The sequence below is a fragment of the Ambystoma mexicanum genome, chromosome 10 (assembly GCF_040938575.1).
Source record: "Ambystoma mexicanum isolate Mex_15411 chromosome 10, UKY_AmexF1_1, whole genome shotgun sequence".
Lineage (NCBI taxonomy): Eukaryota > Metazoa > Chordata > Amphibia > Caudata > Ambystomatidae > Ambystoma > Ambystoma mexicanum.
In genome coordinates, this window is record NC_090932.1 from 1,646,089,598 (window position 1) to 1,646,116,819 (window position 27,222).

General features: G+C 45.4%; 1 protein-coding gene across 1 annotated transcript in view; it reads right to left on the reverse strand.

The window, feature by feature from the left end:
* Positions 1 to 535: 535 nt before the first annotated feature.
* Positions 536 to 27,222, reverse strand: part of YPEL1 (yippee like 1) — a 221,379-nt gene continuing 194,692 nt past the window's right edge. Inside the window, exons 3-5 of the mRNA XM_069620061.1 lie at positions 10,696 to 10,739; positions 8,752 to 8,860; positions 536 to 8,432 (exon numbers count right to left, since the gene is read on the reverse strand). Coding sequence (XP_069476162.1) covers positions 8,343 to 8,432; positions 8,752 to 8,860; positions 10,696 to 10,739 — 243 coding nt within the window. The 3' untranslated portion in view covers positions 536 to 8,342. The remainder of the gene's footprint in view (positions 8,433 to 8,751; positions 8,861 to 10,695; positions 10,740 to 27,222) is intronic.

Sequence of the window (27,222 nt, forward strand, 5' to 3'; positions counted from 1 at the left end):
TTACTGCCTGTGACTGTCCCTTGCCATACAGAGATCTAATTGGGAATGACCATGGGGTCCTCTGCAAACCACCCCCAGCCCATGTGTCTCTAGTTTCGGGAGGAACCAGCCTCACTTTGTCCACACACAAGACACATTTTTCTCTATGAGATACCCTGCTTTGCTTTGTCCAAGAAACAAACGTGCGCTCCAATGCCCCAGACTGCCAACCACACCCCAAAACCAGCTCTATTTGAAGTATTGTGATTTTCGGGCACATCTATGGTGCCTTACAGTCCGGTCTACGATTGACATACCCATTAGAAAACATGGAAAAACAAGGATTCTATTCCAAACGTTACCATTGAAACAGGATTATGCACATTTGCAACTGATTAAACAACGTATAAGAGTGACATGGGACAAGTTAACATGAGCAATATTTTGAACACCCTTCCCATTCTTAGTTTGGCAATTCTTTATGGACAACTCTCTAGGATGCTGGGCACAAGAAAATTGTAAGAGAATAAAAATGATTAACACAAAAAACTCAAAATATATTTACCATTGAAAACCTTTATTGTTATACCTCAAATAGATACAATATAATGAAACATCATACAAATGATGTACAATATTGCTAGGACAGAACAGCAAAGCCATGTAGCCTGGGAAAAGAAAGTATCTTGATTTCCAAAAAACAAAACCAGGCACAAATCATGGATCATGCTTTAACGAGGTTGTAACAGTCAAAAAAAGCGTCTTAATTCACATTCCCTATTTTGAATATGAATATTATACAGTGGGTTTGATCACACAACTGGTAGAAGTACAATGTCCCACAACTAAACATTTTAAAAATAAGAGAAACACCACAGTAATAAGTTGTTGCACTCCTAGCTTTGTTTGGCATGAGTGCATATACTGCGACTCTTTGGGGATCCAATCCTTTTAAAACACACAAACCGAAAGAAAAAAAAACTACATCGGAGATTTGCTGAGGAAATATGAGAGGGTGAGGTTACATTATTAAGGTTTTACATAGTGCTTGATGAGCAGTGACCCAGTTAATGGCCACTCTGCGAATCGTGTTGATGCAACATGATACATCTTCTGGGGTACCAGCCCCCTTCTACTTTCCAGTCAGTGTTAATGCCTTAAAATCAACATAGTGTTTAGCATACCCACACATTGAAGTACATGAGGCGATAGCCCTCTGGCATACAAGATTTGCACGTCTGGTGACCTAAATTGGAAACTCGGTTATCCCATTTTGACAACAAAGGTCACATTTCTTTATCAAGTCTGTTGGAAGAGGACAGTCATAAAAAAACAATCCCGATTCCTCAAAGACAGCATCCACCTCAGTTTTGTTTCTGTGGCACAAAGCATATCCCACCTAAGGCCTATGAAGCTGTGCTTGAAGAAAGACGGAATACTGCACAAGAGACCACATGGATGGGCATTAGATGTAAACTTCACAAAAACAGCAAGGCAACAAACAGGAAAACGTAACATCTATATACCAGCAAATCTTCAGGAAACGATACAAGTGAACACGCATATTTCACATTTGTAAACGCTAGCATTTACAAAATACTTTTTGTAGCAGACCTTACAGTGGTAAAGTAAATACACAGTACACAAAAACACTTAAAAGAACACAATTTTAGCATTTAGTTTAACCCACTTTTCAGGTCGAGGCAAGCCCAAAGAAATATATTGGTACAAAAGTGATACAAAAAGTGAAGCCTTTATGTAGGTAAGGACAACAATGGCTTAGTGAGATTCCCGCCCCAAAAAAAGAAACAAAAACCTTCATATTATATACAGATCCTAAATTTGTGTAGCACTTTGTGTTCTAAAAAGAAACTTTCAGGAGAAGCCGGCTCACAGTCAGTTTATGAAGTCCAAAGAAAGTGCTCAGAAAACACAACACAAAATGTTAGGAAAACATGCCACATCCCAAAATGTGCACAATTTATTTTTCGATTAAGCTTAGAAAAGGAAATGTACATGACTTTAAAAAGAATATTAACAAATAACTTTTCTTTAAAAGTAAACATCAAATAAAATAACCCCCCAAAAAAGATACGAAGCATACAACAAAAGTGCTCAAGTGGATGATAATGTAAACTCACCCAGAAAAACACATATAAAACAACTTTAAATATAATCTCGATAGTATGTACAGAAATTAGTTAGTGGGAAATGCTTATTTTCTTTCAAGTACATTTTTGGTGAACTGCTGATCAAATAAAGGCTCAGTGACCAGCCCGAACTCTTCAGAAACTGCAGCAGACACCTGGTATACAAATCTTTTTGCTTTTTATCAAACCACAAATGAGCTCCTCTGTACCTCCCTTTCAAAGATGTTAACGACTGCCTCAAAGAAGTCAATGAGTGGCAAAAAAACTAAAATGCAAATAATTCAGAGACAATGTTCTTATTACACCAGTAGTGGCAAGAACATTCTTATGTTTTGAAACCCAGCCATTTTCTAACCGAAAAAGTGGTACCAGCCCAGTCCAGTTCCAATAGCATGTTAACAGCTCAACTGTTAATTAACAAAACAAAAACATGAAAGCTAAATACAACACAGTAAAAGGTTCACGCAACAAATCTAGTACAGCCAATCTGAGTTGGGTGAATACAAATAAAGATTTTATAGCATATTTGGTTGATGGGGTTAGAAGTATAAAAAACATTTAAAAAGGTCAAACGGGAACTGCAGATTAAATATATTTTTGTCACCATTACAAAATCATTAATGGGCAGAGGGGTTTTATAAAGAAAAACTGCTGACATTTTAGAAGATTGTACTTTGCGAAACATGAAGTCACTTCAGATATCATCCTGATAGTCACGTCAAAATAAGACCCTCCAAATAAGACCCTCCATTTGAAAGTGCTGCTGGACAGTGTCACCTATCTTAACTGTGACCAATTATACTAGGACAGCTGTAGTTTTAATGTTTCTTTTATCGTCACAAAAGAAAGGATGCTGCTCCACAAAACGGCTTCCACTTTCCTACTAAGTAACATTTTAGTTTATATTTAGAAGAGATTTTCTTTTGTTATGGAATAGCTACACTTCGAAATTGATTCTTTCAAATGGGAAAGTGTTAGGGAAGAAATCACACCGAATTTCTACTCTAAACATTTTTTTTATAATTTTACTTACATGGTACACATTGTATTGTTTTTTTTTACAATACTAACAATCAATGTACTTAGCTCTTGCCCCTTCCACAGTGCAAGTAAACCTCTCATTATGAAATTCTTAATTTTGATAAGAGAAACTGACTGCACTGAATCAGATCACAAAGCTCCAATTAATTGCAATCATGTCTTGGAACCAAGATGAAGTAGAGTAACTGCTTGTAAATATATTTTAATTACAAGAGAGGAGTTTGTAGCACTTACTACAACAGGGGAAGAACAAGTTACTGTTTTTATCTTGATCCACCACCTAATTCACTTGCACAACGGTACTTTAATAATCCAAGGCTACAGCTCAAACGTTACCAAACTAGTTCCTCTTAATTTCGTAGGGAGGATACGTCTGGATTCAGAAGGTATCCATCAGAAAAAGAATTCCCTAAAAAGGTAGCCTGAATCACCTAATGGATTTTCCTAGCCTCAACACATGAAATGTGCTGACACTGCACAGTGAAACTGTGCATCATCCCTAGAATCATCACTTAAGGTCCAAGCTTTGAACTCACAGATGGGTGCGGATGATGAAAAGTGGCTAAACATTCTTTTATAAAGAATTACTTGTGAGGAAGGTTAACATGTGTTCAGAAAAAGAAACTGGTGGTGCAGGGAAGGACAACCCATCATGAAGACAGCCCTTTCTATAGCAATAAATGCCAATTGGAAGGTTCTGAAGTAAAGGCCAGTTATGCAGGCACACGATGTGCCGGTGCCAAATTATTTATCAAACACAAATTGAGCAACCATTCATATTCCAAAGTATTAAACGTGATAGAGACCTTTTCAAAACTAGTGTTTCGCCTCTGGGCAACCGAAAAGGAAGGAATCCAGGGCTTTTGATGTGGACCAAGAAAAGGTGGTTGAGAGCTTCCTCCTGGCAAAAAGTACAAAAACGTTGTGAAAGTAAGCTACCATGATGGAGAGCCTCCCTCCTGCAATAAGAACCCGTTTCTAACACCTTATGGAATACAAACTGTTTTTACAGCATTCTAACTCAATGGTACCCACAATGGGTATTTTCCCTACTGATATCAAAGATGACCCCCCAACAGAAGCCTTAAGGGGAGAAAATCCTAACATCACACAAAATGTTATGTCTCTTCACTCATTCTGATATTAGTTTCATGCAGAATTGTAGCAATGTAATCAGTCACAATAGAAGCTGAACTAAAATCGGGGTAAGAGGTATGGAGTGTGGTAGAGAGGTGGCATTTCTTTTCAAGTGCCATGTGTCCCCCATAAACTGGCACCGGGAAAACTAGCAATATAACCTGTACTGTTTATTGGGCTTGGCAAAATGCTGTGGAAACTACCACACGGTCTTAAACATAGATCACATCCTGTAGAGGTTCTGTCTGATGTATTTTCCTCAAGTACGGTGAGAAACATCCATGAACAGAGACATGTTTTCAAACCTTTCCTAATGCCAAGCTCCATGAACAGGGCTAGGATTTCATAGCTTGCCCAATTCCAAGCAATCCCACCTGATGTGGTAGAGCATATACATATGGTTTGTGTTCACTTGAACATTTCTTTGTTGGCTGGCAGAGAAGCCATCTGCTAGTGGCATCAGGTTTTTTGCGCTAAGGCAATGACACCTTTGACAAGTTACCACCAGATGAGCACCCAAACCAATCAAAGTGATCTCCATGCTCCACCACTGAAGATGTGATCTCAACTCTTGAGACCCACAACTGTTAAGGCAACATTTTAGGTTAAAAGTAAAGCAAGCAAATATCCAGGGTAGCGGATACCAGTGACCAATATGCAGAAAAATAAACTTATCAGGGACACCGCACTAGGTTGTCGCACCAATTCTGGTGACAACGCTTGGTGGCAGAGAGTCACTCTGGTGCCTGCATGTGGACAATTTTACATTTTTCAGATGCAGTTTGTTTCATGATAAAATGATTCCACAGGAAGAACTGTTCATTAAAGGAATATTAGGTGGATTGTGACCAAACGCTCAAAAGCACCAAGAGTCTTCTTGATCTTTCAAGGTACACATCCAAAAGTAATGCTTGGACGTTTTCTTCCAGTCTGGCCATGTTTCCGCTTAGCATGTGCAGATTCCCGAAATTGGGTTCTATTTTTTTTTTAAATCATGTGTCATTTCCATTTTCATTTCAATAAAATACTAAGTTGATTTAAAGAACACATTTTAGATCATCTGCATACTTAAATGGTAAGCACCCATTATTGTGGGCCGCAGTGGAGAAGTGAAACAAGTTTCCTTGAAAGCCAACCTTTCCCAAGCATGGGCTAACACATTCTTTAAGTCAACACAAGACAGTAAAGAAGCTAAAAATAAAATAACGCAAGCAAGAAAACTTCAAGAATTCGCACACTATACAAAAACAGAGCCACATTGGGATTACCTTCACCTCCTGTGACATGGCTGGTTAAAAATACCAATTAACAACAATTAATGTTTGATCACATTTAAGGTCCTAGTGAAAAGGGCTTAGGTTATGACCTTAAACCATTTTAGAAATACAAATCAGCAATGAAAGACGTGCCAGAGCTAATAGTATTTAACTTCTAGCTCACCGATATAAACTTGAATAACTGATGTCCAGAATTATCACAACATTAAAGTGCAAGAGAGTTCAAATCAGTGTTTAAACATCGCAAAGTATTTTTAGACCTCATGGATGGCAGTTGGACAAGGGAAGCTTGTATTTTGTAACAAAACTAGACGATTTTATTTTAGCTCAAGAAAGTGCATAGGTGTATCTTTTTGACAACATGTAATAACTAGGGAAGTGGGATCAGTTCAGCATCAAGAAGCTTTCGAAATTGGGTTCCAGAAAGGTTAGTGTGACGGTTCACACTATACCACTCAGAACGGCCCTGCTGCAGGAAAGGGCAATTGTATTGTAACAGAACATGCCCCTTGGTGAAAGTCTTAGATGCTGTAAAATACCCCTGTAGGTGCAAACAGCTACCACCTCCCCTAGCACCTGCTTTGAAGTCTGTTGCATCAGGGAAATGGACAGACCCCAGTCTAGGAACCTGGGATTAGTGTTCAATTGAAGAGCAAGGAGAAAGCATTTTCTCGAATCCAACTCCATATTGCCAGCAGGAAGGCAGGGGCAAAGAAGCATCAGCCCAGTGGAGAGGGAACACATGCCCCAACCCCTACACAATTGTAGGCTCATTTCTACTTCACACCTGCATTGCCTTCTCCCATGCTCCCCAATAAGCCTCTGCACCTAGCTACAAAGCAGAGGTAGTAGCTGACAGGGTGCAAGGGGTATGTGGAAGGGAAGAGAGAAGCCCGTGAAGGAATACTGGCACATATTGACAGAGGCCATTTGCCAGTAGTTTGTCTTCTGGTGCTTCACTGTCTGTGAGGAAGCTCCTAAAACTTTAAAAACGAATTAAAAAGGGGGGAGAGATCAGCGAGATAAACTAGAAAAACAGATGTTTGGACAAATCTTAACAGTTTGTTTTGTATACAATGTACCATTTAGATGCCGCTAGCTCCCTGCCCACCCCCAAAAGAGCAGCTACGATATAAAATAAAACCACTGAGGTTTTCTAAAGGTTTCCTATACTTTCCATTTTTTTTTAAACATTTTTTCTTATTACAAAAATGGACTTTGGGAGTTGATTCAACCAGCAAACCAAAACACATTTTTAAAGCTATCCTGTGATAATTTTTCTTTGAAGGAAAATAAGTAATATGAGCTGGAGGATTAGGTGGCGACTGCTTTGTGTCCTGCATTTTGAAGCATTCCTGTTACTTTGAAGGCCATCTTTCACTGAAATGCAAGAAACAGCATTATAATCCCAAACCAGTTCTAACCGGATGCCTCAGAGTGCATCTTAGATCAGTGCATTAAAACCTGGTGGCTGTATGGAACCAGCCATACTCTAATCTTACTGATCCAAGTTCCTAGAACAGTGCCAGGTTCAACAGTTTGAATGTATTAAGCGTTCTCTTGACTACTTAAAGATACTTTGTATACAACTTCTTTTATGATGTTCAGCTGGGTCAGCTTTCTCTACTAACAAGCCCAGTGCATGGAAAGAGGAACGCATTGTATGGAAAAGAAAGTCGCAAAACTCTAAAAAGTATCTCCTCATTACTTAAATTAAATTGGTAGGCTTGGAGAGTAGGTAAAATGTCCCGGAATTAATGATTTCACACTTCATAAGTCTAGCCTGCTTTTCTTTCTTAAGAAAATCTTGGCTTTTCAATCTTTAAAAATTGTCCATTCCTGCAACATTCTACTAAATACTGTTGCAAATCAACTGCCCTCTGAAAGACTTCCAATTACTTCGTATCGTGCAAGCCATCATATACGAACGTCACTTTAAGCAAAGAAAAGACAATAAATGAAAGCCAATTGGGATTATTTTAGACAGTGGCACCAATTTAAGAAAGGCCCGGATTCACAGAGCGTTTTACAATGGGGTTTTGCCATTATAAAACGCTTCTGTGAATTAGGCCCTTGGAGTGTAATACTTAAGATCAGTGATTTCACAGTGGTACAAATACAGAAATGAAAAAAGTAAAGTACAGGGGTTTCTTATAGGATAATTCCCCCAAGTATTGCCTTTTACATCTGGTACATTCGGCTTGGTGAGACTAGAAGATTGTGCCCAATTGGGAATGTACTTTCAAACAATATGCTTCAATAAGTACAAAAAAGTGCTGACAGTACTAGGTTGGATCTACAGAGACATTTTCCCTTTGACATTCCACTTGCAATGTCAACAATACGGGCAGACGCAATGGTAAGGAAAAGCATGCATATCAGTAAAAGGAACAAGTTTTCAAGTTAAAGGCATAGGGCAAATTAAGTTAAATAAAATTCATCTCGCATTGTTGATGTAGTGAACCATTTCTTCAGAACTTGCACATTTTACAAAAGGGAAGTCAAAGTGTTATTTTCTTTTAAACCGCTGTATACACTATAATATACATATAAAAGAGAAACGAGGAGAAACTTCTACATACAAAGAAAAGGGCAGACATGGCCTCAAAACGGCAACGTGAGCTACTAAGATAGTCTGTGAGGTTTGAAAATTCCGTGGAGCTTCAGAAACTCCCAAATTAAAAATCCTTCTTTCCTTTGCACTAGTCATTACAGTTGGTGCCACAAAACTCCATTCAAATGGTGTCTAAAGTGTAATTCATTCCCAGCCATTGTCCTTTATCATGTGTGCAAGTTCGATGATAAACTTTCCTTCTTTGTATTTCTGACTGCTTTCAAAGGCATGCTCCTGGAAAATAGAAAAACAGCTTAAGCGTGTGCTTCTCCATCATTTACTATTTCCAATTCCAATGTTGCTGACTCAATGATATATGCACCATCTAATTTGATTATGGATACATGGCTGAACTACATCATACTGATTGACTAATCCTCCTTATAGCATTATTCAATCTGGGGAGGAGGACTTAACTTGTGGAAAGGTATGGCTTGAATTTGAGAAGAAACAATTGCGTTTTGCACTAAGCTCGCCTGATCAAGAGTTTGTTAAAGAATAGAAAACGTTGAGACAAAAATATCAGCTTAAGAATTTGCTGTATATTACTCACATATTTCCATCCCAGAGTGGTTTTACAGTTCTCGCAATAGATATCAGCTACGGCATGTAGTCCTGTCAAAAGTACCCTTTCCTCTGCTGGACCGCATCCCACATTTACCCTGCAGGGAAGAAAATTATTATGACAGCAGTGCATTAGGATGAGCATAACAAAGAAACAATGTGCTTGTGACAACCGCAAAGGGACATCAGCAGCAATAACATTGCAATCCGACCAATAAAAAGTATATTTACACTAAAGGACACAGGTACTGTTAACAGCAGCAATATCTTAAGAGGATCAAAACACTGCCCCACCCTCCTACCCGCCCCAACCATGCCCACCAACTAGAGTGGTCCAAAACGAGAAGGCCACCCAACCAACGGACCCTTAACCAATTCCCACATGCAAAACAACGCTCACAGACGCCAATTCCTCCTGGTTCTGAACCTGTCCCATCATTCTATCCCCACTAACACACCCAGACCTCTCTTGCAGAGCACGTGAGCACCTGGAGACTGCTCTTGGCAGGTAGCGGTGTGCAGTATAAATCAACATTATTCGGATAGTCATCCCCATGCAGAAGCATACCATTTAGTGCTAACATTCTTAGGCAATTGTCCATCAATATTGCATTTTTGCATCTCTAGGGTTTAAAATACCGTGTGTGGATGCTTTTGGACTTTTTGGCATGTTTTGGTGAGTCTTTCGATGCTACCGCACCGAGGTCTGAAGATTTATGGGCAGCACCCATTAAAGACGAAGTCGTGATGCCTTGCGCAGGGTGAGATGATGGATGTGCATCGGGTCCTGAACCGCAAGATTCGGTAGGTGTTGAAGTTGAAGGGCATGCAGGCGTCGATGGCTTCCTCGATGAATTCATCAAGTGTAGCTTAGGGGTTGTGTGTTTATGAGTAGTGGTATGGTGTGTGTCCTTGTCGCAGGGGTGTGGTCTCCCCATCACACTGCCGGCATGCTCAATGGGGCCGGAGAATGAAATGCGGGAATCTGTAGACTGCGTTAAGCCTACGGTCTCCGAGTCAGACCCGCAGCTGCCGACAAACTCCTTGTCCGAGGTGATGGCACTGGTGGGGAAGTGACTCTCGGCTTGCATGGTGTAGGCTGCTCACCGCTTGGCGCACACCCGTCTTTTAGGATTTTGGGCTAAAAATGTTTGCAGGCCTTGCAACACCGCTCGTCGCGCGATTGCACCCTTTAAGAGTATCTTTCCAGGGGAACTTGCTGCTGCAAGACAGGCAAAATGTAAAGGGTGTTCGCTCCATAACAGAGAAGAGGCAGCCAGACTGAAGGAAAAGAGGGGCAAAGAAGAGGCATTCCTCAAGAGGAAAGTCTGTAGAATAGGACCCCACTCTCCCTACTGTGAGGCTGGTCCGGAGGGCCAAGGCGGAGAAGAAATCCGTCGGTGAGTTGCCATAGATGTAGCATCAGCGAGGCAGGATCAGTCGCCGAGAGGATGTTGAGTAGTCGTTGAGACAGCCGTTGAGGAAAACTTAGCGAGAACCGCTAAGCAAAGACAATGCAATATAAACTCTAGAACCAACTTCGCATTGAGAGACTGACTAGATGGGTGAGAAAATAAATCTGGTGGGACCTCGACGTGTATAGGAATTTGGGTATACTACACGTCACAGATAATGTTACAGTCACGCCCATTTCGATGCCCTTTTTTGAACTTCGAAACATGCAATGCTCCGCAATTACCACTAGATGTACAGCACGTAATTCTAAGCAGCAGATAAAAAATGAAGAACAGCAGAGCAGCAGAGATTATCCTGGAAGGTTATCCAGACTGTGACCATACAAGACTCAGACAGCTAGCCCTCCCTAGCCTTACCAACACTGCCAGCATTCAGCGGTCTGCTAGTAGTTTGCAACTTGAACGTTTGCACCCTGCTTGCATAGTATATACTACAGAATTACAATATGTATACTTACACAGAATTGAAGAGGTAGGCTCGTCCCTGGCTTCCCTGAAAAGACTGGGAGGAAAAAAAAAAGGTTTCAATAGTTTGCACATGAAATGTACTGCTATATAAACTTCAAAGAAAGGTTCACTTGCCAATTGTCCAATTTCATGTAAGAAAACGCTTGAAAGAACTTACTGTAACAATTCCTTTCCAACCTGAACATTCTCCCTAGATCCCTAATGCTAATACGATTACCCGCCAACAGGCCTGACCCCAGACCAGGTTTCTTTTTAAACCAACTAGAAGAACAAATTGCTTACCCCTGGTAATGTTCTTTCAACTGGATGTTCCTCATCTTTGATACTCCGATATCTTGCTTGCAGCTTGGAAACTTCTCAGCAGAGGGCCCAGTGCGTGGTCCTCGAACTTGAGTCCTTAGAGTATGACTGTGACGCTGGTATATATGGTACGCACTGCGCACGTTGCCTCAGTTCGTGTTTTTTCCTCTCACCAGCACAGCAGTCTCAAAGATGAGAATACTTTGAGCGTTAACAGAGAGGAAGGTGTAAACCAGGGAACCTCCTTGCGAGAGGGAGGAAGGATGGGAGGGGCGATGAGGAATACATGGGAGGAACATTCAGTCGAAAGAAAATTACCATGGGTAAGTAATTTGTTCTTTGAATGGATTGTGTCCTCCAACGTATTCCTCATCTTTGATATTCTCCCATAGCAGTGTGTTGCAAGAGGTGGGAAATAAGAGTTTGAATTTTATTTAATTTTGGTTTATGCAGTGTGGATTCCCGGCCAGAAAGGCAGTAATATTTGGCAAATGTAAGCACAGAAGACCAGGTGGCACCAATGTCTTGTAGCAGTACCCCTCTCTGGACGGCTGAAGACACCTCTGGTCGAGTGGGCCCTTAAACCTACGGGAACCTCTTTTCGGGCCAGGTTGTAACATTCGGATATACATAGTATGATCCACGGAGAGTGTTTGACGACGGGGAATATTCTAAGCATGTGAATCCATGAAAGATCCAATGCTGGAGAAACCATGTTGATATAAAAGCTCAAGGCTCTTCTAGGGTAAAGTCTGTGTAATCTCTCCTCTTTAGATGGATGAGGAGGAGGGTAGAAAGACAGTAAGAATCTTGTGTGTCAAATACAATTCTGACACCATTTTATATAGGATCAAAGACTTTCTGGTGGTCCTTCGAAACTTGGCATAGGGACTTACCAACTACCTCAACAGATGCTGTAGGTAGGGCAGGGGTAATATTCTCCTTCCCTCGGCCTCTGGCCACAGGGTTTCCCCTTAGGCCTAGGCTTTCCCTGAGTCGTGGATAAGGCAGCCTGATTCTGAGACCAAGTGCTTGAAGGGTGGACCCAAGTCTTGAAGACTAAGTTCACCCAGAACTCTTCTAGGAACCATTCGCCTAACATGGACAGATGCCCTGACCATTTCTCTATTCACAGCTCTAATACTGGAACATTGAGAGACGGCCTACCAGCTAACTGAGTTTCCCCCACAGATCTCTGGCAAGAACCTGTGGGTGTATCATGGAGGAAGCTACATCAGTAGTACTGGGCCCAGTGTGCCCAACAGTAGAGATACTTACACCTGCTACCTGAACACTATCCTCAGAATATTGATGACTAAGGGACAGGACTGGGATGGGAGAAGAAGCGCCATCACTACTAGCTTCTAAAGAATCCAGTCCATCTTCAGACTCTTCCTCTGTGGGGAAAGAATCTAAAAGGGAAGGACACCCCTGCAATCTTCTGCATACCGAGCGAAGGCCGGAATTGCAGAGTAGAGCACCAGGGTCTTACTCTTAGACCTGGGGGTTCCCTTCTTGTGGTCACTGGCTCCACAAGAACCATCTCCAGATCCTCTAGAAGAAACTTGCGAAGCCTGAAGCTTGGCAAAATCCATCTGGTGATCCCTGTCCTGCCTCAATTTTTTCAAAGTCTAACCTAGCCAAATTCAACTCAAGCTATTTCTCCTTGAGCTCCATAGCTCCTTTTTCAAGTAAAAAATTGCCTTAGCCTCTGAGGTTGCGACAGAATATAGTCCAGAAGATTCACTGTCTTGCTCCTCATCCTCAACATTAGTGGCTGAAGTGGCAGAAACTCCATTACTGTTGCTGGGTCCAGCCCCAGCTCCACTATCAGTACCATTAGTTAGGGGAGGTACAATCTTACTCTTCTCAAAACCAATAACTTTTACAATTAGTTCAGCTTTAGTGCCAGAGCCTGTCCGGCCTCTAACTACATCATGGCTCAGGGTTCTCAACCCAATCTCTTCCTTTTTGACCGGAACCCGCCATCTCTCATTAACTTCCTACCTGCTCTTGCTGTCCCTCCCTACTCTCCCTCAGCACCTGTTTCACCACCTCTGACTGATGTACCCCCTGTGCCCCTCCTCAGAAAACTTTTATGGTGGTGACCGGCTTCACTTCACCACACTTAATGCTTGTTCCGCTGTCAAACATCGACATTTCCCTTATCCTTGAACGAGACGTGGTTCAATGCCAGCTCAGTCACTGCTTTTGACTCCCTGATGGCTACAAGAACATCTCAAAACTTCGACCCAACCGCGCTGGTGGTGGAGTAACCCGGATCTTCCCTGAGTGGGTCCCTTATTCCCTCATACCCCCTCCACCCCTCAGCCCTACTCCTCCTCTGAAAGCCTGGTCTGCAAGCTTGGCATCTCTCCCACCTCCTCTTTGACCATGGCCACTATTACAGCCCCCTGCCCCATATCCTCTTTTCTTTCAGACTGTGCCAATTTCCTCTCTCGCCTGACTTCCACCTCTAAACTCCTTCTGCATAACTTCAACATCCACCTAGATTATTCAATCACGGAACGCCACTCTTCTGTGACCTCTGAACCTCTCAATTCTCCCCTCTGGTCCTACACACTCAGCTGTAAAACACCCTCAATGCCTTTATCCATACTGATCTCTTGCTCTCTACCCTGCTCTCCTGGTCTGACCACACCCTCTTCCCCCCCCCCCATCTGGGACCTCTCAGCCCTCAGACCAACCCTCCCGCATCCTCAATAGGGTATGGCTGTCCGATGAAACGAGTGTCAGTTGCTGGATTCGTTTACACCCCCCCTCCAACTACTGACTCAACTATTGACTCTGCTCTCAACAATCTAGATCTCGCCATCACTATATTCTTGCCCCCGTCACAAATATCAGTCTGAAACCTGCCACCAAGCTGAACACTTGGTACGACTCTGACCTAGTAGCCTTGAAACTCAAGTGCTGAACGGAAGTGGCAGACCTCTAGCTCATCCTCTGATAAACTCACCAGTTGCCTTCTCCAAAGGCTCCATTCACTCCAAGAAGAGGGCTCACATCCAGGCGTGCGTCTCTGGAGCTTCTAACAACACGGCTGAACTCTCAAATCTGCAAGGAACTAGCCAACCCATCTGCAGTCTCTACATCACCTCTTCACTCCCAGGCCCTCTGCACTGCACTGCCCTCCCACTTCACTGCTAAAACTCAGGACATACCCGAGTTCACCCTCTTCCTCCCTCGTACCCCCATCCCGCTGCCATCCACTCTTTCCTCCTTCTCTCCCATCACATCGGACAAGATCACTAGATGTGTCTGCTCTATGAAGGTCTCCCCCTGTTCTTCCAGAACTATTAAGGACAATATCAGCTCCCTTGACCCTGCACTTGCAGACGGAATTCTGTAATCACTCTCTTGTCACTGGGGCTTTCCACTTTTCTCTCAAGCACTCCCTGGTGCGCCCCCTCCTGAAAAAGCCTTCCACCAACACTTTAAGTGCTGCCCCATCTCCCTCTTTCCCTTCCTTGGGAAACTTTTGTAGAAGTTGGTCCCCCCCCCCCGCAACTGACCCAACATATGAAGCTTGTTGGTTGCCTGCACAACCATCAATCTGGATTCCGAGCATCCAGAGACACGGAAACTGCCCTGCTGAACACTTGTGAAGAACTGCTTGCATTGCTTGATTCCAACTCGCATGCTGTCCTTATTCTACTTGATCTCTCCTCTGCTTTTGACACGGTTAACCACTCCATCCTCAGAAAACGGCTGCATGATTGCATAATACCTTTGGTATCTCAGAGCTGGCACTGGACTAGCTGATCTTGTTCCTCACTGACTGTCCCCCAACCGCCCAGGTTATCCTGGGTTCTTTCTCCTCACCCCCCTCTATCTCCATTTGTTGAGTTCCCCTGGGCTCCATCCTTTTGCCTTGGCTCTAACATCTATCGCGTCCCTCTTGCTCACTTTAACTCCCTCCCCCCCGCACTTCGAGTTATGGAGAGGACACCTGCCTCTTCTTCAGGCTACCCTCTGCAACTCTGACTTCCTCCGTTATTCCAGATTGCCTGTACGATATCCAGTCTTGGTGTACCTCCAAGGATCTCTGCATCAATGCCAGCAAGGCAGATTCTTCCTATTGGGACTCCTCTTCCCTCTTTTCTCCCTTCACTCTGGCTACCCTCGATGGGCTCTCGCACGCTCCTTCGTCAGAGCAGAAACCTGGGAGTCATCTTCAACTCCTCTCTTTCGTTCCTCACATCATGGACCCTGCAAGAAGGCCCATTTCCAACTCTACCGCCTCAGAGGCATCCTCCCTTTCCTCATCTTTCCCCAGAAGCTCAATGTCTCCAGAGCTCTGGTTCTCTCCTGGCTGGACTATAGTAACAGCTTCTTCCTTAACCTAGCTTCTCTACCCCCCCCCCCCCCACAGCTAATCCAGAATAGGTCTAAGACTTACCCTTGGCCTTAAGACCAGGGACCGTATCTCTCCAGCCCTAAAATCCCTCCACTGGTTCCAGATTGCTGCAAGGATCAAATTTAAATCCCTTTGCATCATCCAGAAGCGGGCAACCACACTATATGCAACTTCCAAATACTCTCCTTCCAGATGACCCCGATCCTCCGGCTCAAACTCTCTGCTTGTCAAGCGCTTCTCTAAGCAGAGAGCGGGTGGCTGATCCCTTTCCTCTGCTGGCTCCCTCCTCTGGACCAGCCTCCCCCTTTCTCTCCATCTTGAGCCGGATCTCAAGTTCGGCAAGCACCTCAAGACTTTCCTCTTCTCAACTTCCTTCCCTCCCTCCCTCTCCCTCCCTCCTTCCTTCTCGTGCTAAACCCCACAGTCGCTGCGATTGATGGCCTTGGCCCCTATGTGTCCTTATGGGTGAAGGCGCTTATGGGCAATATTTGGAGTAGTATCCTTTGGGTGCACTACAACAACCTTGACCTCCTGGCAATAGGAAACCAACCTTTGGTATACGTCTGTACTACACAGGTTGGTAGCGTGATTGAGCAGCCAGGCTGATCTAAAGAGGGTTCAATGTGAGCAGTAGTGGAGTTACACAGAGATTCACAGTGACAAGTATCCAAATAAGCTCTTACACACAAGGTTTCTTGATTAATTTTAACAGTTTGAATAAGCCGGCTTCAGAAGGGGCAATATAATAGTAACACAAATACACTTCAAAAATACACACTCTTAGTTTATCTAAATCGGAAAACACCCATTTGGGATGGCACACAGACACTTCATACACTCTCAAGTGACTTAAATAACTAGGACACTGTGGACATATATTACTGTTGAAGTTTAGTTTGTTTATTTGTAAAGCGCATCCGAACCCTCAGGTAACTGGGCGCATAATCATGTGTACAGCAGAGTAACATATCTTTTACACGAGCATCATAGTACAACAGACAGAGCGTACATTAGTCCAGGCTCTGAATGTTTACATAAAAGAGTAGAATATACCGAGAAAAGTATGTACAGAGAGTATGCAAAAAGAAAAAAGTTACAGTGGCTAATGCAGACCTGGTTACAGGTTGGTCCTGAATAGGCTGTAGGTGGAGTAAACATTACTACAGGTGGAGAGCGGCGGCTAGCCAAGTCATGTCGGTGAGAGTCTGGCTGTTTAGGCTAGTAGCCATGATTTTACCATGGCTCTGAATGGCCAGAATGCGGCTTCCGATCTAATTGTAGTGGGGAGGGTGTTCCAACATTGTGCTGCAAGCACTGGAAAACTGGAGCCCCCTGCTGTTTTTAGGTTATAATTAGGGATCTTTAGTTGGTGTAGGTAAGGTGTTCTGGTGGGTCTAAAGGGGCAGTGTCTAGAGAATTTGTCAGAAAGGTAACGTGGGGCAGTATGTGATAGGCACTTGTGGGTGATGACCAGTGTTCTTAGCTTAATTCTGTCACGGATCGGGAGCCAGTGGACTTCTTTTCTGACCGTGGATATGTGCGCCTTGCGCGGGAGGTTGAGGGCACATCTTAGTGCATTATTTTGCAGGATCTGGAGTCTGTTCCAAGTTTTTATTGGTAGTGCCCAAGTAGAGTGTGTTGCAATAGTCTAATTTAGACAATATCAGCGCTCTAGATAGGGTGAGGCAGCTAGAGGTGGAGAGGAAAGGCCTACAGGCATTGATCAATTTATTGGTGTATGAGGTAGCTGAGATGGTAGAGTTTATTTGTTTCTTTAGTGAAAGGGTAGAATCGAGGTATACACCTAATGTTTTAACCTCTTTGGAGACTTTTATGATGTTGCCATCAATGGTAAAGGATTGGTACCTTTGGTCCAGTTTGTTGAGGCGAGCCTGGGAGCCTACGATAAGCAATTCTGTCTTATCGTTGTTAAGGCAAAGACTGTGTGTGGCCATCCAGGCTTGGATTTCTAAATAGATACCATTAAGCTTTGCAGCATCTTCTTCATAGCTACCAGTGAGCGTGATGAGGACCTGGGTGTCATCTGCATAATTAGTGTAGCTTACACCCAGGTCGTCAAGACAGTCAAATAGGAGTTTTGTGAAGATGTTGTAAAGTGTGGGAGAGATGCAGGAGCCTTGCTGCACTCCACATGTGATTGGGATAGGGTCCGCAGCTGCAGTGGGGGCGAAGACTCTAGTCGTCCTGTCAGACAGGAATGACTGGATCCACTTGGTGGCATTCTGAGAGAATACAGCAGCCGAGGAGAGGTTTTGAGTGAGGATCTGGTGGTCAACCAGATCAAAGGCAGCAGAGAGATCCAACAAGAGCAAGTTGGCCAGTTTGCCCTTGTCTTTGGCGTCATCCATTTGGATTTTTAGATCCAAGAGGGCAGTTTCAGTCCCGTGCCTTGGTCTGAAGCCGGATTGTCGCAGGCCTAGGAGGTTGTTTTCTTCCAAATGTTGTATTTGGAGATAGGCTACCCTGTCCAGGATTTTGAGAAGAAATGGGACTGTGGTGATGGGGCTGTAATTTGTGGGGATGTTGGGATCTAGGTTAGGTTTTTTGAGCAGGGGTAGGACCCACGCTTCTTTAAGGTTGTTGGGGACCACTGAGTTTTTGAAGGAGGAGTTGATCGGAGAGGTGATGAAAAGGGCTAACTCATTAGCACCATCTTTGATGACGGATGCTGGGCAAATGTCACCTTTGCAGTTGGATGGTTTGAGGCTGGCGATTATCTTGATTACTTCCTCTTCTGTGACTGGTGAGAAGTGGAAAGATGGGCAGATAGGGGTAGTGTGGTTAGTTTTGCTGCTGGGGTTCTGCTTGAAGGCAAGGCTAGCTTTTTTTGCTTCTATCTTGGTTTGTAGGAAGGCAATTTTGTTAGCGAGGGCGAGCTGGATATTGTTACACCAAGCCTGGTCTTTGATGCAGTCCTCTGTAGGGGGCAGTGGTGATTCAAGTTCTCTTAGTATAGAGAAGAGCTCTTTGGTGCCAGATTTGGCATTATGTATTCTCAAGTTGTAGGTCTCTTTCTTAGCATTTAAGATGGCGGTTTTGTAGGTGGAGGCAGCTGAAGCATATTTGTCTTTAGTGGAGAGAGAAGGGAGTAGTTTCTTACCTGTAACTCCATTTCTCCAGCGTTGGTATCTTTCATGGATTCACATGCTTAGAATAAGAACCCTCGGTACACATATATAGTCGTTTTCTATAGGAAAAAACTTCCGACATTTGTGTGTCCTATCCACATCTACGTCCTCTCCGGGGCCGTCCACGCAAGCCCCGTTGGATGTAACGGTATAAAAGGCCCCGCCCCCGCGGGTCCCGTCAGATTTCGGCCCCTCCAAAGTAGAAAAAGGGAAAGCTGCTTATGCACATATCTTGCACATTGCAATCCGGGGAGGCTGGAGGGCGCATGTGAATCCATGAAAGATACCAACGCTGGAGAAATGGAGTTACAGGTAAGAAACTACTCCCTTCTCCAGCATTGGATAGATATATATATATATATATATATATATATATATATATATATATATATATATATATATATATATATATATAAGCAGCAACATATTTTCAGATATAAACATATTCATAATACATAAATAAGATCAAGGAACAAAATAGGCAAGGTAAGAGACAACAGCTTCACCGTATTTGGCTTACCTCATTGAAACAGACGGCGCAGCACTGCCCTTCCCATCTGTACCTCATCCGCTTGCTGCCTTCCCAGGCAGTAATGGCATGTAAACGTGTGTGGAACAGACCATGCCGCCACCTGGCAGATGTCTGTTAGAGGAATTCCAGCCCATAGAGCCGCAGAGGAGGCTGTGGATCTCGTGGAATGGGCTCTAGGGTACTCTTGTAGGGGTCTCCCGGTCTTGGAGTGACTAAAGGTAATCGCCGAAGAGACCCATCGAGCCAGCCCTTGCTTGGAAATTGCCCTTCCTCTCACCGACGGGCCATAGGCAATGAACAGCGGTCTGGTAGTTCTGATATCCTGCGTCCTTTGCAGGTAAAATTTTAACGCCCTTTTGACATCCAGAGTATGAAGGGCTTTTTCCGCCGTCGACGACGGGGACGCAAAGAAAGTAGGAAGGACCAGGGTCGAGTGCTTGTGATAGACTGTCGGCACTTTTGGGATGAAAGTAGGGTTAGTTGATAAAATTACTTTGTCCTTAAAGAATCTCATATACGGAGGATCTATGACCAGTGCCTGTAATTCCGACATTCTTCTAGCCGATGTAATGGCAATTAAGAAAGCCAGTTTCCACGATAGGAACTGCATGGATGAAGAGGACATTGGCTCAAACGGAGGCTTCATTAAGGCAGCCAACACCACATTTAAACTCCACGACGGTGGGAACCGTTTCGTAGGGGGGAAAGTTCTAAAGAGACCCCTCATGAAATGTTTCACCAGTCTGTCACTGAATAATGGTGAAGACTGTCTCCTCCTCGTAAACCTTGAAACGGCCGCCAAGTGTACTTTGATGGACGATGATGACAGCCCACTCTCAGCTAGGTGAAGAAGATACAGAAGAATTTGTTCCGGGGTTACTTCTAAAGGTTGAATTTCGTGTTGGGTTTGACACCACGTACAGAACCTTCGCCATTTGTATATGTATGATTTGTTAGTCGAAGGGGCCCTAGCCGCCTGTAGAATTCTCCGGCAATCCAACGAGACTTTCAAGCTGCCAAACTCTGAGAAGTCAGGAGCCATGCTGTTAAGTTGAGGCTGTCCGGATTGTGATACCACACCGTTCCCTTGTCCCTGGACAGTAGGTTCGGCACTTTCTGGAGAGTTATAGGCCGTTCCAACGACAGATGTAGGAGGTCGGAAAACCATGGTTGTCTCGGCCAGTACGGGGCCACTAGAATGACCCGGCATTTGTACCTGAGAATCCCCTGGATTGTCCTCCGTATAAGGGGGAACGGAGGGAAAGCGTACAGGAATTTGTCCGTCCAAGGAAACGAGAACGCTTCCCCCAGGGATCCTTTTTGAGGCCATCTGCTCGCGAACTGATCGCATTTCCTGTTTTCTTTCGTTGCGAAGAGGTCGATTGAGGGGGGTCCCCCACCTTCCGAAGATTATTTGTATCTGACCGGTGTCCAGCTCCCACTCGTGTATTTGAGTCATTGTCCTGCTCAGGGAATCCGCTTGCACATTCTTCACACCCGGGAGATGGTAAGCTACTAAGGATATGTTGTGTTTCAACGCCCAGTGCCAGATCTTTTGTGCTTCCGCCGAGAGGGGCCTGGATCTGTTGCCTCCTTGCTTTATCAAGTAGAACATGGCTGTCGTGTTGTCTGTCAGCACTCTTACTCTTGATCCTTTGATATGTGGCAGGAATGATTTCAAGGCCCATTTCACTGCCCTCAGTTCCAGCACGTTGATGTGTAGGTGCGATTCGGTCGAAGACCATCTGCCCTGGGTTTGATGATCGTTCATGTGTGCACCCCAGCCCGTCAGGGAGGCATCCGTGATGATGGTGTTCTGAAATTCCGGCTCTTGTAGAGGAACCCCTCTGCCCAGGTTGTGAAAGATTGTCCACCATTGGAGGGATCTGATGACACCCTCGTCGTCGACGAGGATCTTGTCTGACCACCGGCCCGTGGCCTGCTTCCATCTGTCCGACAGGAATTCCTGTAGTGGCCTCATGAATAATCGGCAGTTCGCTACTAGGATGCACAACGCCATGGAAACCAGGATTGCCACATATTTTCTCACAGAAAATGTGCTCTGTAGGCGAAGTTGACTCGTCAGTTGTTCGATCTTCAATATTCTGTCTAGGGACGGTTTCACTATTCCCGAGTGGGTTTCGAATTGAGCTCCCAAGAACTTCAAGCTCCTTGAGGGCTTTAGAGAAGACTTTTCGAAGTTCACTGCGAACCCCAATCGTTGCAGAAGTTGTAAGGTAGCTTGTACGCTGTTGTTGGTCGACGCTGGGGAGGATCCTCTCACAAGCCAGTCGTTGAGGTACGGGTATACATGATGCCCTCTCTTTCGCAGCCAGGCTGCCACGGGTGCTAAACATTTTGTAAACGTTCTTGGGGAGGACTTTAGACCAAATGGGAGCACCGCAAATTGGTAGTGTGTCTGACCTACCATGAACCTCAGAAACCTCCTGTGTTTTTGACACACCGGAATGTGGAAGTAGGCGTCCTGTAGATCTAGTGAAGCCAGAAAATCGTCCTTTTGGACGGATTTGATCACCTCTTGCAGTGTAAGCATTTTGAATTTTTGACTCTGTAGGGTCTTGAGGTCTCGCAGGTCGAGAATAGGGTGCCATTTTCCGTTGGGCTTCTTTACCACAAAACACCCTGAGTATACCCCTAGGCCTTTCTGCGATGCAGGGACTAATTTGATGGCGCCTTTCTGTAACATGAGTGTTACTTCCTGCCGCAAGATGTTTAGATGTGGCTGGGATAGGTGTATTGGTGGACATTTTGGGGGTTTGCATTTGAATAGTAGGGAATGCCCGTACCTCACCGTGTCCAAAACCCACTGATCTGTTGTGATGGACTCCCATTCCTCGATGCAGCTTGACACTCTTCCTCCCAGAACGGTACGCTTCCCGTCATTGCTGGTCTTTCTGCTTGCTCGTCGACGAATAAGTTGGTCGTCTCTTGGAAGACTGGAAGTTTCTGCGCCGGTTTGAGGTCTGAGAGGCGCGTCTATATCCCTGGGAAGGATACGCTGATCTACCAAAAGATCTATCCCTGGTCGCTGAGAATCTTGAGTTTCCAGATGCTCCTCTAAAGGGACGAAAAGAACGAAAAGGCTTACCGCTCTGGAGCGAACCCAACGAGCGTGCTGTATCCGAGTCCTCCTTCATGCCCTTCAAGGCCTCATCCACCTTTTCTCCGAAAAGAAGATCACCTTCAAAGGGCATGTCCAAGACTTTATACTGTACTTCGGGTCTGAAGTTGGTGCACTTAAGCCAAGCCTGGCGTCTTAGAACAACTCTGTTATTAATTTGTTTAAACCCCGAATCTGCCAGGTCCACCGCTATATTAATAGCATGATTCGAAGCTTCTTCGCCTTCTCGAACCAGGGACATCGCCATTCTTCTATGTTCTTCCGGGAGGTGGTCCAGGATAGGTGCCAGTCTGTGCCACATCTCCCTGTCATATCTGGCCACAATCGCCAGGGAGTTAGCTGCTTTCACCGTCGAGGCCCCTACAGAAAGAACCTTCTTTCCAAACACGTCCTGGCGCCTCGCCTCGTTATCTGGAGGGGTAGAACATTTATGTTGGGCCTTTGCTTTTCTCGTCGCCGCCGACGTCACCACCGAGTCCGGTGTAGGTTGAGACGAAAGACACTTCGGTGTAGAGTCTGGGACTTTAAATTTCTTTTCAATGCGGCCTTTGACAGCCGGCTCAGAAAAAGGGTGACGCATGGTATGAACACCTTTCCAGACATGGTCTAAAATGGGTATTGAAAATATTGAGCGTCTACTCTTGCCCATATGGTCAAAGAGAAAACAGTCCTTTTTCTCCTCCTGCTGGACCAGGCCAAACTCCTTGCACGCTTTTTCCATCATAGAATGAAAGGAACCTATATCGTCCGGTGGCGACGGGTGAGTAGGACTCTTTGGTGTTTCCATTTCCACATCCGACACCCAGGATGGATCCCTAGATGGTGAGAGGGATATATCTGACACTGACCCGTGGTCAGATAGGGAGTCCGAAAGCTCACCTTCCTCCTGGACTGCTGGAGTAGTTGGAACCCCGATCAACTTGGTCGGGCGATGTGAAGGGCCGGGCTCGTCGACGGGGGGTGTCGACGGTATAGGTGGAAGCCTTTCGTCCAGCGATTTCAGCAGCGAGTGCAAAGAGGACAGTACCTCCATGGACAGGGTCGCCTGAGAGCTTGGAGGCTGGGTAAACACCTGAGAGCAGGTTGCTCCTGCTGGAAACCTGGCTCGTAGACCGAGGTCCTCCGGGCTCACAATTCTGAAGCCGTCGTCTTCTTTCGAGGCAATCGAAGCTGCCTGTTCCTGTAGCAATGTGTCAGGCAACTCCACATCAAATACTTCTGGTCTCCAAGCCAGAACTTCCGTCGACGAGGTCATCGTCGTCGAGGTTGTCGCTGGGTGGACGACGGCTGAAATCGACTGCGTCAGAGGCAGTGAGGACACCGACTGGATCGTCGTCGACAGTGGGCCTGCAGGTGGTTTAGGCGGTCCCGCCTTCACAGCACTCTCCCTGCGTTTCTCCGAATCTCTACTCGTGGCTGATCTGTGTTGATCGCCCGAGGAGGATTTAGGCCTCTCCTTTCCTTTCTTCAACGAAGTTGACGAAGATGTCTTTCTTGAGTCTTTAGCAGAATCCTTAGAAGAGTGACTTCGTGGAACGTCCTTTTCCACAGGTCGTGACTTCTTAGCCGGAGGCTCCGACGAAGTTGAGCGGCGGGGAGCTCCTGATGTTTTCGCAGAGGCCACGCTGCGCACAGAGCCCACCTCAGACTGAGGGTACGCTCCCGCACCGTCATTTAACCAGGATACCAGTCGTCAGTTTCGATCCTTCAGGGTTTTCTGGGAAAAACCCTTACATATTTCACACTGGTCTGCCGAGTGGTGAGGGTGGAGGCAATAAATACAGTCTAAATGGCCGTCCCCCTCATAAACCTTCAATCCGCACGTGGCACACGGGCGAAAGAGGTTTTCCCGACATTCCGATAAAACTCCCAAACTCACAGGAGTTCGACAATTTGACAAATTCTAGCAGTAGAGACTACGCGAGGAGATCCCACTATCTTTGGAGACGGTTGAAATCTGACGGGACCCGCGAGGGCGGGGCCTTTTATACCGTTACGTCCAACAGGGCTTGCGTGGACGGCCCCGGAGAGGACGTAGATGTGGATAGGACACACAAGTGTCGGAAGTTTTTTCCTATAGAAAACGACTATGTGTACCGAGGGTTCCCAGTCTGACGACGGGGAATATTCTAAGCATGTGAATCCATGAAAGATCCAATGCTGGAGAAGGGGCTTTTCTCCAGCTAGTTTCTGCAGTTCTTTTAATATTACGGAGAGCTTTTAATTCTGCTGAGAACCATTTGTTAGAGTGGGCAATAGGTTTGGCTTTTCGTTGTTTGAGAGGAGCTAACTGGTTGAGGGCTAGTTCTAAAGTATTGTTATATAGGTCTACTATGGCAGCTGGGTTGTTTTTTTGCGTGGGTAGATTAGCTTTACTGATAGGCGCGAGAAGAGGTTTGAGGTTCTCTATAGTGATGTTGCGGTTGTTTCTGGAGATTATTTGAGGTAACTTTGTGGGTCGTGTGGTAGGTGGGAAGCATCTAGGTAAAGAGAAGGTAATAAGATGATGGTCAGTCCAAGCACAGGGAGTGATGTCAGTCAGTGAGAGGTTGCAGTTGGCATCTGCAAGCCAATCCAAGGATCTTCCTTTTGTATGTGTAGGTTGATTAATGTGTTGGGTGAAGCCTAGATGAGTAATCGTGTCATTAAGGGAAGTGGCTTGGTTGTAATTGGGGTTATTGAGTCCCAAGTTGAAATCTCCCAGAATGATGATTTGGGATTTCGGTTTCAAATTGGTAGTGAGTAGGAGAGAGATATCCTCTTCAAAGGTGGAGGGGGTTCCTGGGGGTCTGTATATAATGTGGAGTAGGCTGGTTTGTGTGTCAGATAATGGGAGTTTGACGGATAGAAGTTCGGCTGAAGGTAGGGTTGTGCTGGTTACTTCTCTGATGTTTAGGGTGGATTTTGCAATAATTGCTATACTTCCGCCTATTCCATTTTTCCTGTCAGCTCGGATGATGTAGAGCTATTGTGGGACCGGCCCGGCTGCTGGGTGGAGCCATGTCTCCGTGATGGCGATAAAGTCTAGGTGGTTAGTGGAAATAATGTCGGCAACATCAGTAGCGTGGGCAACCAATGAGCGAGCGTTGATGAGGGCTCCCTTGATAGAGGTCTGTGGAGGGTCCGTTTTCGTGTGTGGTGGCGAGTGCGGTATAGTAGGGTTGTGACTAGGTGAGAGTTCAGAAAGTGAGGTAGGCTGCTTGGGGTTCGTAGTCTGATTGGTGAGCATTCTAGTGAGCTTTGTGACAAGATTAGTACGATAGCTGAGTATCGTTTCTAGTCATGGTCAGTGGGGCTGTGTTTAGGCATGTGGTAGTGGGTACAACAAGGCGAGAACCTAGTCTTGTATTTCTAAGGGGTGTGGGACAGGGTATGCATGGTGAAGGTGGGCGGGCAAATCTGTTTATCCATTCTATTGGAGATAGTAGGTCTGGGTAAAGTGGTGTGGTTGTGTGGGCGCGGAGCAACCGGAGGAGGGTAGCCATAGTTAGAGTGGCGCCTCTAAATGTGGACATTGTAGGTGGCTAAGCTCTGATGATGGGGGCAGTAAAGTTCATAGGTTATTAGCAAGAGTGCAGTAGTAACTACAGTTAAGGCACAACACAATCAAATGAGGTCTATTAGCGACCATAGGGCACAGCACAGATCAAGTGAGGTCTATTAGCGACCATAAGGCACAACACAAATCAAATGAGGTCTATTAGCGACCATAAGGCACAACACAGATCAAGTGAGGTCTATTAGCGACCATAAGGCACAACACAGATCAAGTGAGGTCTATTAGCGACCATAAGGCACAGCACAAATCAAATGAGGTCTATTAGCGACCATAAGGCACAACACAGATCAAGTGAGGTCTATTAGCGACCATAAGGCACAACACAGATCAAGTGAGGTCTATTAGCGACCATAAGGCACAACACAAATCAAATGAGGTCTATTAGCGACCATAAGGCACAACACAGATCAAGTGAGGTCTATTAGCGACCATAAGGCACAACACAAATCAAATGAGGTCTATTAGCGACCAAAGGGCACAACACAGATCAAAACAGGTCTATTAGCGACCAAAGGGCACAACACAGATCAAGTGCAATGCATGATGTAGTGTGGCAGCATCTAGGTCCAGAATAGTGCATCGGCTGCATTAGGTGACTCCTAGGTTGGGCCAAGTAGGGTCATGGATGCAGGTGGAGCAAAAATACAAGACATACATCAAAATATCAGGCGTGTGGATGGCCTTCAGCAATGACAAAGCAACGAGGGGCAGGGTAGTACCATGAGCAGGGTTGCGGCATTAAGGGATGACTGCCTGATAGTGCGGAGTGCAGTTTCAGGGAGCTGATGCCTACGCAGAATGCAGATTGAAAAAGACAAGGGTTCGTTTGAGCTGCTTATAGAAGAGCATACATACAGTAGTACAGGTTTTAAGCTCAGGTATTCACAGTTATGCAGAGTCTTATTGGCGACGGGCTCATATGCAGGATGGCAGAGGCGCCAGTATCAGACGAGGGGGGGAAATCCTAATCTGCTCCTTGACGCTCCATGTCGCAAACAGGGGCCTTAATGTGGGCCTTCGGGTGAGGCCGCCGGCATTTCCGCCTGCCGGCGGATGTGGCCTATTCAAAAGGCTGCTAGTAGCCTAGCAACGAGGCACCAGCCTCGATATGGCGCCGCGCTGCGCCCGGCATCATAGGGTCAGGCAGAGGAGGTCAGGCACGGCGATGTCGTGGACCCGTGCACAAAGCCTTGTGCAAATTCGGGTGTCTTTATGAAGGCAAGGGTGCTCAGGGGCATGAGAGCCTTACCATGGTGGATGGCTCTCCAGAATGTCGTGGTGTGGCTGGATGCCGTGGGTGGGCATCGGCGTGGGCGGGCTCGCGCTCCGGATGCGAGCTGCTGATTGCGGAGGACAGAGGGGCTCCTGCCCTCTCCTCGAGGTAGAAGTTAGAGCAGTACTAGAAGTATGGCAAAGAAAAAGGGTTATTACAATAAAACAAGAGATCACACAAA